The following is a 12,305-nucleotide window of genomic DNA, read 5'->3' as shown; positions in this document are numbered from 1 at the left end:
CAGTGTGACTTGAGATCTGATACTACAGCAAAATAGTGCCAGAATTTTTGTGCATAGTCATCCAATAGGTGGCACGAACTTTAACCAGACAGTCTACCGGTGAGCCTGACTTATCAATCCAGCATTTACTTTTTTTCAACAAAATTCGTTACATTTGTAGTATGGAATATTTATGAATTTTCCAGTCTAACCTCATATCTATGACTAGTGCATTCTTGTGACTTTTTAGGGTGAGTTGTGACTTTTTGGTCAAAATTTGCAACGATCAATTAAAATGAAGCCCCATCCAAAAAAACATTTCTCCAACCCGTGGTGCTAACCACTCTAAAGGTGGTGCATATACATCATAAAATGAGAATGGTGGTCCTCCACAACCCCATCTTGCACTGTTCTGAACGGAGCGGTGGCCGAGCATGCACAGCTCTCTCCATTTCCTTCTAAGTTCTGAAAATAGCCAAACAAGTATGCTCTCATAGTAAGGCCTCGTGCACACGGCCGTTGTTTTGGTCCGCATCTGGGCCGCAGTTTTGGCAACTCGGATGCGGACCTATTCACTTCAATGGGGCCGCAAAAGATGCGGACAGCACTCCGTGTGCTGTCCGCAACCGTTGCTCCGTTCCGTGGCCCCGCAAAAAAGATATAACATGTCCAATTCTTGTCTGCGCTTTGCGGACAAGAATAGGCAGCTACATTAAAGACTGTCCGTGCAGTTCCTCAAATTGCAGAACGCGCACGGACGCCATCCGTGTTTGCGGATCGGTTGTGTGCATGTAGCCTTACACTGGCTAAGATACAGAGATCTAGGATCCTGGTTCTTGAGACAGATGAAGGTCCCATTGGTGGAGTACAGAGTATCAGTTTTGCTTTAGGTCAGTGAGGGCTATCCTCCAGCACTCCAGCTGTGGTAACAATACAACTCCCAGCATGCTCCATTCATTTCTATGGAGTTCTGAGAACAGCCAAGCAAGCATGCATCTTGGGAGTTGTAGTTTTACCACAGCTGGAGTGCTGGAGTTCAGCCATCACAGCTTTAAAGGGACACTGACAGGGCCAATAAGCATATTGAGGTATATATATGGCAGTACAGGTCTTATAATGGGTATTACAATCATATAAGTATCCCCCCTGTCCACATTATACATACAGTAAACTTAAGTTTTATAACCTGCTCCAACGGTCTTCAATCTGCCCAAGGGGCGGCGTTTCACCTCTCTTGCGCCCAGCCAGCCTCCCCCAACTGCCGCTTTGAAGCGCCGCCCAGCTCATGAATATTCAGTTTGCTGGGCGGCTTCTGCGGTCCCCGCTCTGGAGCGCTGCGCTGAACAGTGCCCTGCGCATGCACCGGATCTTGTAAAGTCAGGGACAGTAAGCGCCGCCCAGCGAAGTGAATATTGATGAGCTGGGCGGCGCTTACTGTACCGGACTTCACAAGATCCGGCGCATGTGCCGGGCACTGTTAAGCGCAGCGCTTCAGAGCGGGGACCGCAGAAGCCGCCCAGCAAACTGAATATTGATGAGCTGGGCGGCGCTTCAAAGCGGCAGTTGGGGGAGGCTGGCTGGGCGCAAGAGAGGTGAAACGCCGTTGGAGCAGGTTATAAAACTTAAGTTTACTGTATGTATAATGTGGACAGGGGGGATACTTAGATGATTGTAATACCCATTATAAGACCTGTACTGCCATATATATACCTCAATATGCTTATTGGCCCTGTCACTGTCCCTTTAAGTGTTCCTTTAAGATGGCAAAATCCAAGATTTCTTTCTCCAATCTTCTCATGCTAATTTTAACTTCAACCCCCTTCCCCAAAAAAGTTGTGAATAGCCAGTAATAATAAGTATGCATTGTGTGTTTCAGTGAAAATTCATGTTTCCTTTTGAATAAAATCTGCTGAACACCCGTCTCCCATGTCAGGGCATGTTGTGCGTAGAATTCATTTGTTGCATGGTATTGGAGCAGTGGAGATAATTTCCTGATGCATAATAATAAACAGCAAATACTAATTTCTCTTAGCAATACCTATGGGATTTTGTGTTTATTCACAGACCCGGCGCTACATAAAAAACATAATCCACCTTACAAATTGGGCACACTAGAGTAATAGAGTAAATACCGTGCAGGGCTGAGTAGATGGTAATGGGAAATGTCTGACATGCTTTATGAGGTTATGCTGCTTCTACATATACAGTGCTGCTCAAGTCATAATTATTCATACCCCTGGCAAATTTTGACTTAAAGTTACTTTTATTCAACCAGCAAGTAATTTTTTGACCGGAAATGACATAAGTGTCTCCCAAAAGATAAGACGATGTACAAGAGGCATTATTGTGGAAAAAAAAAACATTTCTCAGCTTTTATTTCCATTTGAGCAAAAAGTGTCCAGTCCAAAATTATTCACACCCTTCTCAATAATCTCAATATTGGCTATTACAGCAATCAAACGCTTCCTATAATTGCAGACCAGCTTTTTGCATGTCTCCACAGGTATTTTTGCCCATTCATCTTTAGCAATGAGCTCCAAATCTTTCAGGTTGGAGGGTCTTCTTGCATCACCCTGATCTTTAGCTCCCTCCACAGATTCTCAATTGGATTCAAGTCTGGACTCTGGCTGGGCCTCTCCAAAACGTTAATGTTGTTGTCTGCTAACCATTTCTTCACCACTTTTGCTGTGTGTTTTGGGTCATTGTCATGCTGAAATGTCCACTGGTGCCCAAGGCCAGATTTCTCTGCAGACTGCCTGATGTTGTCGTTGAGAATCCTCATGTGTTGCTCTTTTTTCATGGTGCCGTTTACTGTGATTAGGTTCCCTGGTCAATTGGCTGAAAAACACTCCCAAAGCATTAGGTTCCCACCACCATTTTTGACAGTGGGGATGGTGTTCTTTGGGTTGAAGGCTTCTCCTTTTTTACGCCAAATGAAGGAAACATCATTGTGACCAAACAATTACATTTTTGCTTCATCTGACCATAACACAGAAGACCAGAAGTCTTCTTCTTTGTCTTCTCTGTACAGATGAGCTTTTGCAAAGGTCAAAAAATTACTTGCTGGTTGAATAAAAGTAACTTTAAGTCAAATTTTGCCAGGGGTATGAATAATTATGGGCAGCACTGTAGAAATCTTACAGTCAATTCCTTTTATGTAGCTTATAGACGTTTCCAGTGGAACTTTTTGTTCTAAAAATGTAACATAAAGTGGCCGGCTGAGCTACTGAAGGACATGGCTTCTGTACTGCCAAGCTACTTACCCTTTTATGTGCACTGCCAATATAGTGAGCTACAATTTGATGGGTAGGACAAGCAAAGGAAAAAAGGAGATACTGCTAGGAAGTTTGTAGCGAGATAGATAGATAGATAGTAAATGAGAAATAGCAGCAGCACAGTCACAAAGATGTAGGGTGAAATCCCTCTGGAACCCTAGGCAGAAGGTTCACTATGAAATCCAAATAGATAAAAATGAGGCAGCACTTCGAAATTGCAGTGAACAGGATGTTGGACCCGGTTTATTCCCCAGCAACCTTTCAGCCCAGCACAATGAGGCCTTTGTCATGCTAGACTCCTATACCCCCAACTTGGATGTGTCCTTATTCCCATTCCCCATCCCAACCCAATTATTTTCTTCTTGTTTTGGCAATGATAAATTGATAATATGTATTTAGTCCTGCCAATACAGCGTATTTCTATTAGATAGACAGATAGATAGATAGATAGATAAAGAGAGAGATAGATATGCCCCTGCTATGAGGCTGTAATGGAGAGTGGGTTTGGAACCACTGTACCAACTAACTAGTTTGGTTTTCAGCTATCTCTATGGACATTATCCCGGTGGTCCCCTGGTTTTTACCCTTTAGTGGAGCCATCAGACCACTACCTCTTGAATCCAGGTGTAGTTGGTGGCCGAACCACAGGGACACCAGCACAAAGCACTGAGGGATCAGGCAATATTCACAGTCAGAAGCAGGCCAAGGTTGGGGCAGGCATAGTTTTTGCATATCCGTGAAGCTGGTCCGAGTTCAGGACAGGTAGCATCAGAGTCGATAAACAGGCAGCGGTATGGTACACAGGCAAAAAAAGTCAGGGCACCTTCACTGAAATACTATCACACTAGGACAACTCAGACATCTTACACTTGAGAAGGGTACTGTATCTTAAATAGACACAAGTGAACAGCCATTGGCCGGAAGCAACTAGTGTGCGCGCACTGGCCCTTTAAGAGCTGGGGAACACATACGCACCCTAAAGACAAGCCTCCAGTCCTTTATAATGCAGCACAGGCCTGCCGGGATGACAGGATACGTCAAGAAGAGAGGTGAGGAAAACAGGCTGCCATTGTAACAGACAGACACATAGCCTGTCCATTGAATGTTCTATAATTAGCCATCTCCTGAATGAAGCCAAGCATGACCAATAAAAGTTGGTAAGACAAAGTGTACCATTTCTGTTTTGCATTGGTCAGTCTTCCGCTAATTAGCCATTTATGTCATATCCTAGCGATATGCCACCTACAGGTGAAACTCAAAAATTTTTAATATCGTGCAAAGTTCATTTATTTCAGTAATGCAACATAAAAGGTGAAACTAACATATGAGACTCATTACATGCAAAGCGAGATATTTCAAGCCTTTATTTGTTATAATTTGGATGATTATGGCTTACAGCTTATGAAACCCCAAAGTCACAATATCAGGTCCCCTTTGCTCAAGGGGTATGGATTAATTAGCTGACTAGCGTGTGACACTTTGAGCCGAGAATATTGTGAAAAGGTTTAATATTCAAATTTTAAGTTGCATTACTGAAATAAATGAACTTTTGCACAATATTCAAATTTTTCGAGTTTCACCTGTTTATATATATATATATATATATATATATATATATAGTTGTAAAACCCTTTTAAAGGGACTAATTTAACCCATTGTGGTTCATTGTTTTTATACCCTAAAAAATTACAATTGACTGGGGTGTGAAAACTTTTGTAAAACGATTTATCATAATACTGGGGGCACAGGTATTGAAATGTACTACACATAGACACATAAAACAAAGCTCAGCCCATGCTATACGGCACATTGACTTCTTAAGCCCACTCAGTCGCTGGGCAGTCACATTCAATCATGTGTATGCAGCTTAGACTATGACGCTCTATCAGGTTCAATGCGGTACAGTTAGCACACAGCAGAACTATAAGGCATATGGCAATCTGATAAGTGGGGACCAAAACCCACAGCCGGAGAAGAGCAATTAATGTCACAAAGGCTAACTCATTCATTACTTCTTATTTTTAGTGAAGGAATACGGTTACAAATATAGGAAAATATTATGCTCGGTTGATCCTGCATAGAGTTTTATTTTTCCTGCTACATACAGTAAAGATAAAATGCCATACACAGTACAGTCTCATACTTCTATTGTACATTTACTAGGCCAATATTAAAGGGGTCACCCCGCAGTTTTCAAACCAGCACCTGGACCTGAATTCTTTTGTAATTGTAAATAATAAAAATTTTTGCATAGCCAGTTATTCAATAAAATGTCTCTGTATAGCGCCACCTGCTGTTTTTTTTTCTTCATTCTTTGACCTGCTCACTGAGATGACCGCACATGCTCAGTTTTATCCTTCAACTGCCTCCTGGGCTGTAAAAAGGGAGAGCATGGACACGCCCCCTGAGCTATGATAGGGAGAGCATGGACACGCCCTCTGAGCTATGATAGGAAGAGCATGGACACGCCCCCTGAGCTGCAGCAGAGAAGACACTCCTGATGAGCGGTCAGCTTGATATAAATCTAGCAGAGCAATGACTGGGGAGATCTCTGGATCCATGTGAGGTACAGGGCTGGTTCCAGCTTTGTTAGAAAGAGATTGTCATGTACTATATGATGTCTGATATTCATTTTTACATTAGTCATGGGATAACCCATTTATTGTGCAAACTACTATCAAATAAGGAAGGGCCCCACCAAATGCTTATGGCAATCGAGCTGTGCGCTGTGATTGGCCAGTGCTGCAGCAGGGGACACGCCTCCTACAAAAAAATCAGTCCAGTACAACAGACGGAGCTGAGACACCGGAGCCTATACCGGGCGAACGGAGCGGCGCCCAGGCATACTAGTAAGTGCAGGGGGACCCCTGGGCGCCGCTCTGCCCACTGATATAGTTAGTTTTTAGTTTGTATATTAGTGAAAGGTCCTCTTTAAGTACTTTATTACTCATATGAGAGACGTGATTACACTCTGTGTATATATTGATAAGCCTGTTTTAGGTTTTTTGGTTCTCCCCTATATGGTCGCCTCCTGATTTTACTGCCACAGGTTCAACATTATATTATACCCGTGTGTGACTTCACAATGATTGATGCACCTTCATATTTATACATGTGCAACCTGTAGTATAGATCCAATTACCTGTGTCTCTCCTCTCTTAATCACTTTATTAGGTAATGTATGTGTCATCAGCCGGAGGACATCTTTCTTGTGCTCACCTTATACACTTTATACATATAGTCTCATTCCAGTTGTCCCTCTTACACTTTTTTAGTCCCACTGAAATGGTGGGGACTCCTGTGGATATGTTTTTTACATGTCTGTTATATATCTGCATTTAATCAAGAGATCTTTTGACCAATAAGATGGTTGTCTGTAATTTATGATTTGGCTATACACTATAATATCTATGTAGGTATTATGCAATTCTGTGTGGCTTCGCTGGGTTACTATATAGGTTATGTATAATCATCTTAACAGACACAATATAGCTGAGATTTTCCACATCATGGTCATTACCAATTTGAAGTTAATTACGTGAATTCATGTTTCCACCGCGTAGCTCTCGTAAGATGATGTGTGCATATTTTTAGCCTTAGGCTGTTTTAGTCTTTTACTTTTCATTACTTCAAACAATAGTAGCACCAACGTAAGTGTGGCCTGACACTGCCTTGTGGAAGCAGACTGGGACCAGTGACATCATCGCTTTTAATATTATGATGTCACTTTATGCGTGACGCCCAGTGTAGGGCTCCATGGCCTGCATGAATTTGCGGGTGAAACAGCAGTTTCACAGTAAAATTATGTGGCTATTTATCCATGAATTAAAAAAATTCACCGGCCGCATGCCACCATGGTTTTTGGCAGCTTCGTATCCACATTAGTGCGGCTCCTTGCGGCCCTACACTTACTGTAGGTTGTAAATTAACCTACCATTCCCTTTTTTTTTTTTATTCCTGAAAGTTGTAGTTTACTCAACAGTGTAATTGTTATAGCATAGATCACTGCTCTAAACAATAATAATATATTGTCTTGTACTTTAAATTCACATTATACTAAGGAGCTGTTCTACAGAGGAGAGAATTTCTTAAAATTTTATTTAAGTTCAAATCAGTTGTCAGATTCGATTTAGTTCTGAATAAATTTGAATCGAATTGCAAGTACCCTATTTGCCTAGGAAACTCTCTCTCTCCTCTTCCTTTCAGTGACCCCAAAAAATTGAATTCTGTCGAACTATAACTTTTTTTGAAATGTCATGTTAAATTCCCGAATGTTAGAATTGATTCGCTCAGCTCTACTCTGTTCACATTAGTGTTTCTTGCTCACATAAGAATTTCAGGCATTTTTATGGCAAGCAAAAGTATGCTACGCTTGCTGTAAAAAAGAAGCCTAATGAAAACCTGACAGAGCCATCTTAACTGTCATGGCTCCCTTACTGTATGTATGGAAGCCATGATGCCTGCGTGAGGAAGAGCCTAAAGAGGTTATATGACAGCCAGACTCCAGCAATGTTGGCTCAATTCCATGATATTGTAAAGGTTTATGTCTTATTATCAAACAAATCATTTAAATAGTATCCCATATGGGTAGTAAAAATTCTATTAAAGGGGTTGTCTGGGTTCAGAGCTGAACCCGGACATATCCCCATTTTCACCCAGGCAGCCCCCCTGACTTGAGCATCTAAGCAATTTATGCTCCGAAGCTCTCCTTTGCCCTGAGCTGAATCGAGCAGAGCAAAGGCATTTTATAGAGTTCCGGTGACGTAACCGGCTCTCCTTAGGGCTGCCAGGAGGAGGCTTCCGCCCAGCAGTGAGCCCGATGATGTCAGCAGCACTGATGGGCGGCATTTAGCCTGGCAGTGTGTTATTGGAAACAAAAGAGCCCTTGCCCTGCGCAATCCACTTCATGCTCCGATGCTAACATAGGGGCTCTGCCTGGGTGAAATTATGGGTATGTCCGGGTTCAGACAACCTCTTTAAAACATGATTTCAGTAATTATCATGTGTGATGCCCCATTCTGCTTCAAACCATATTCTCATGTCTACACTCCATGTCCAAGTGAGAACAGAATCCTGCCTTCTAACAGACATGACTGTTATGGTCACATACAATAATACAAATAGGTGCCTGGGAGAAAACAAGATATGTAAACACCACCCATGAGGAGAACAGGGTAGGTAGACTCCACCCATGAGGAGAAGAAAACAGGAAGTCTCCCTCTATGAAACCAGGAGGCCCTAGGCTAAGTTTGGAGGATGTGTACTTTAACTAGGGGATTGAATGATAGTATATGAGTGCTATTAGAATGGTCCTAGTGTTTTTTTTTGTGGTTTCGAGGTTTTGTGATTGGAGAACATGATTTTGTTATTCCTTTAGGTGAATCAATTAAGTCATAAACAAGACAAAATCTTCCTACCTGAGCATAGGTTGCTTTGGGAATTGAGGCTGGTCACTATTCTGGTTTTGAGAAGGTTTTCTTGTAACTTGCTTGTAAATGTTCCTTGCAGTCACACCAATCCACAAGACTGTGCACAGGCTAGAGTAATGCAAGACAATGCCGACCTGGAAAGTTAGGAAAAGGAAACAGTTACATGATTGCTCTTTTGCAAAACCTCCCTCCATACATAATAAGCATGTGATGGCATGTCAATAGAGTTAATGCTCTGCAGACTGTTTTTCACTTAGTTAGCCAACAATTAAATGGGTATTATGGAAATACAAGTTTTCTCCTGTCCACTTGATAGGGGATAACTGCTAGATTTGTAGGGGTCCAACCAATGGGATCTTCACCAATTGTCATAACAGGGGTCCCACGTATCACATTTTCACCAGTCACAAGTCTGGCAAGAAGGAGTTGAACGGAGTGGCAGTCATACATGCACACTTCATTTGACCTCTACGTCAAGCCATGTAATTGGCTATCTTATTTAAGTTAAAGAGGTTTTTCAGAGTTTTTTACTGATGACCTATCCTTAAATCAGATAAGAAGGGGTCAGACACCCGGGACCTCCGCCGATCAGCTGTTTGAGAAGACACTGGCGCTCACAGTAGCTCCTCGGCCTTCTCTCAGCTTACCAAGCTCGGCAACATTTGAATAAGGCCTTAAAGGGAGTCACCAGGAAAGTCACTGTTAAACTAGGCACGATTCCTTGCAGGGCTAGCACAGCTGAATGAAATGATACCTTTCACTTAGTGATCCATTGCTTTATTCTGGAGAAAAAAACTACTTTTAATCCATATATAATTGAGCAGTTAAGTGCACTGAGGGTGCGCCCGAGCAACTCTGTGCACCCTTGCTCCTCCTCCTATGTTCTCCACTTTCTTTCTTTGATAGGATCAGGTTTCTGCATAGTGATTTCAACTGGCCTTGTCAATCAAATAGGAGAGAGGGGGCTGCAGACAAAGGTGGAAAAGTAAAGGTGCACACAGTGGCTTGGGTCCAAGTGAAAGGTATCATTGCATTCAGCGGAGCTAGCCCTACAAGACATTGTGCCTGGTCTAAAATAATTTCTTGATGAAAGATTCCTGGGGACTACGGGCAGGCAGACTGAGCCTGGTGCAGTCATAAACCAAAGACCTTTATTCTACCACTAGTGACTGACTGTCCTTTCTGTACCATATTGAATATAAAGAAGGCTGATGGGTGGTGGAAGGTCTCCAGCTCATGAATGAGTCAGGCTTACAGTTGACTTTCTCCACATAAATAACCAGATTGAATACCTTTAAACAATCAATAGAGATGGCCTTGTGGTTTGCCCATAGGTCGTTTCGCGGCGATCTTTATGCGTTTGCGATTTACCAAACATGCGAATATATGGCGATGTTCTCATGCACCATATTCTTTTGCATTGCAGCAAACTTTGACCCATGACACATCCATCAGGTGGAACAGGACAGCCAATTGAGATGTTTCAGCACATGGACACACCCCCACCCTATAAAAGAACCCGATCTGGCAGCCATTTTACATTCTGTGTTTTGCCATTGTAGGGAGAAGTTGCTTTGTGGAGCAGGGACAGATTGTTAGGGACACCAAATGCTATCTAATAAGGCCACAAAAGTCCTTTTATGGACTGGTATAGGTGTGCTATCGATAGGTGTGATATACTGAGGGGTGTAATAAACTTATAAAATACTTTCTAACATAGAAAGTATATTATAGTGCATTTGTATTGAACAGCAGTTGTGTGAGATTCTGCTGCAATACCGCAGCTATATACAAATGGTATTTGAATAACTAATTGCAACTGGTGTGATATACCTGTTGCCCCCCAAAAACTGATTGAGAGGTGTGATATACCTATAATATACTTTCTAACATAGAATGTATATAGTGCATTTGTATTTTGCAGCAGCTGTGTGTGGTTCTGCTGCGATACCGCAGGTATATAGAGGGACAAGCGCTATTGGAACAACTATTTGAAACGAGTATGATATACCTGTTGCCCCCCAAAAAACTGAATGAGGGCTGCAATATAGCTTCTTCCACAAAATACTGATTAAGGGGTTTGATATACCTGCTTCCACAAAATACTGATTCAGGGGTGCAATATACCTGCTTCCACCAAATACTGATTAATGGGTTCTATTAACCTGCTTCCACAAAATACTGATTGAGGGGTGCGATATACCTGCTTCCACAAAATACTGATTAAGGGGATTGATATACCTGCTTCCACAAAATACAGATTGAGGGGTGCAATATACCTGCTTCCACAAAATATTGAATAAGGGGTTCTATATACCTGAGCCACAAAATACTGATTGAGGGGTGCGATATACCTGCTTCCACAAAATACTCATTAAGGGGTTTGATATACCTGCTTCCACAAAATTCAAATTGAGGGGTGCGATATACCTGCTTCCACCAAATATTGATTAAAGGGTTCTATATACCTGATCCACAAAATACTAATTGAGGGGTGCGATATACCTGCTTCCACAAAATACTCATTAAGGGGTTTGATATACCTGCTTCCATCAAATACTGATTGAGGACTGTGATACACCTGTTTCCACAAAATACTGATTAAGGGGTTTGATATTCCTGCTTCCACAAAATACTGATTGAGGGTTGCAATATACATGCTTCCACAAAATTCTGATTGAAGGGTGCGATATACTTGCTTCCCCCAAATATTGATTGAGGGGTGCAATATACCTTCTTCCACAAAATACTGATTAAGGGGTTTGATAGACCTGCTTCCACAAAATACTGATTGAGGGATGCATTATACCTGCTTCCACAAAATACTGAATAAGGGGATTGATATACCTGCTTCCACAAAATACAGACTGAAGGTTGCGATATACCTGCTTCAACAAAATATTGACTAAGGGGTTCTATATGCCAGCTTCCACAAAATACTGATTGAGGGGTGCGAAATACCTGCTTTCACAAAATACTGATTAAGGAGTGCGATATAGCTGCTTCCACAAAATATTGATTGAGGCCTGCGATACACCTGCTTCCACAAAATACTGATTAAGAGGTTTGATATACCCGCTTCCACAAAATCCTGAATGAGGTTTGCAATATACCTGCTTCCACCAAATACTAATTCAGGCCTGCTATACACATGCTTCCACAAAATACTGATTAATGGGTTTGATATACCTGCTTCCACAAAATACTGATTGAGGGTTGCAATATACATGCTTCTATAAAAAATTGATTAAGGGTTTCTATATACCAGCTTCCACAAAATACTGATTAAGGGGATTGATATACCTGCTTCCACCAAATATTGATTGAGGCCTGCAATACACCCGCTTCCACAAAATACTGATTAAGGGGATTAAAATACCTGCTACCACCAAATATTGATTAGGGGTTCTATATACTTGTTTCCACAAAATACTGATTGAGGGGTGCAATATACCTGCTTCCACAAAATACTGATTGAGGGGTGGGTTATACCTGTTTCCAAAAAATACTGATTAAGGGAATTGATATGCCCAATTCCACTAAATACTGATTGAGGCCTGCGATATACCTGCTTCCACCAAATATACAAACCGGGTTCTAAAAAAGTTGGGACATTATACAA

General features: G+C 41.8%; 1 protein-coding gene across 2 annotated transcripts in view; it reads right to left on the bottom strand.

The window, feature by feature from the left end:
* The window catches only part of ADGRA1 (adhesion G protein-coupled receptor A1), a 961,549-nt gene that overhangs the window by 51,072 nt on the left and 898,172 nt on the right, over positions 1 to 12,305 (bottom strand). For both annotated transcript variants that reach the window (XM_044298088.1, XM_044298089.1), the window contains one exon: positions 8,672 to 8,817. In XM_044298088.1, the coding sequence (XP_044154023.1) occupies positions 8,672 to 8,817 (146 nt within the window). The remainder of the gene's footprint in view (positions 1 to 8,671; positions 8,818 to 12,305) is intronic.

This window comes from Bufo gargarizans, chromosome 6 (assembly GCF_014858855.1).
Source record: "Bufo gargarizans isolate SCDJY-AF-19 chromosome 6, ASM1485885v1, whole genome shotgun sequence".
In the NCBI taxonomy this organism is placed as follows: domain Eukaryota; kingdom Metazoa; phylum Chordata; class Amphibia; order Anura; family Bufonidae; genus Bufo; species Bufo gargarizans.
The sequence above is the reverse complement of the archived record's forward strand: the minus strand, read 5'-3'. Positions and strand labels throughout refer to the sequence as shown.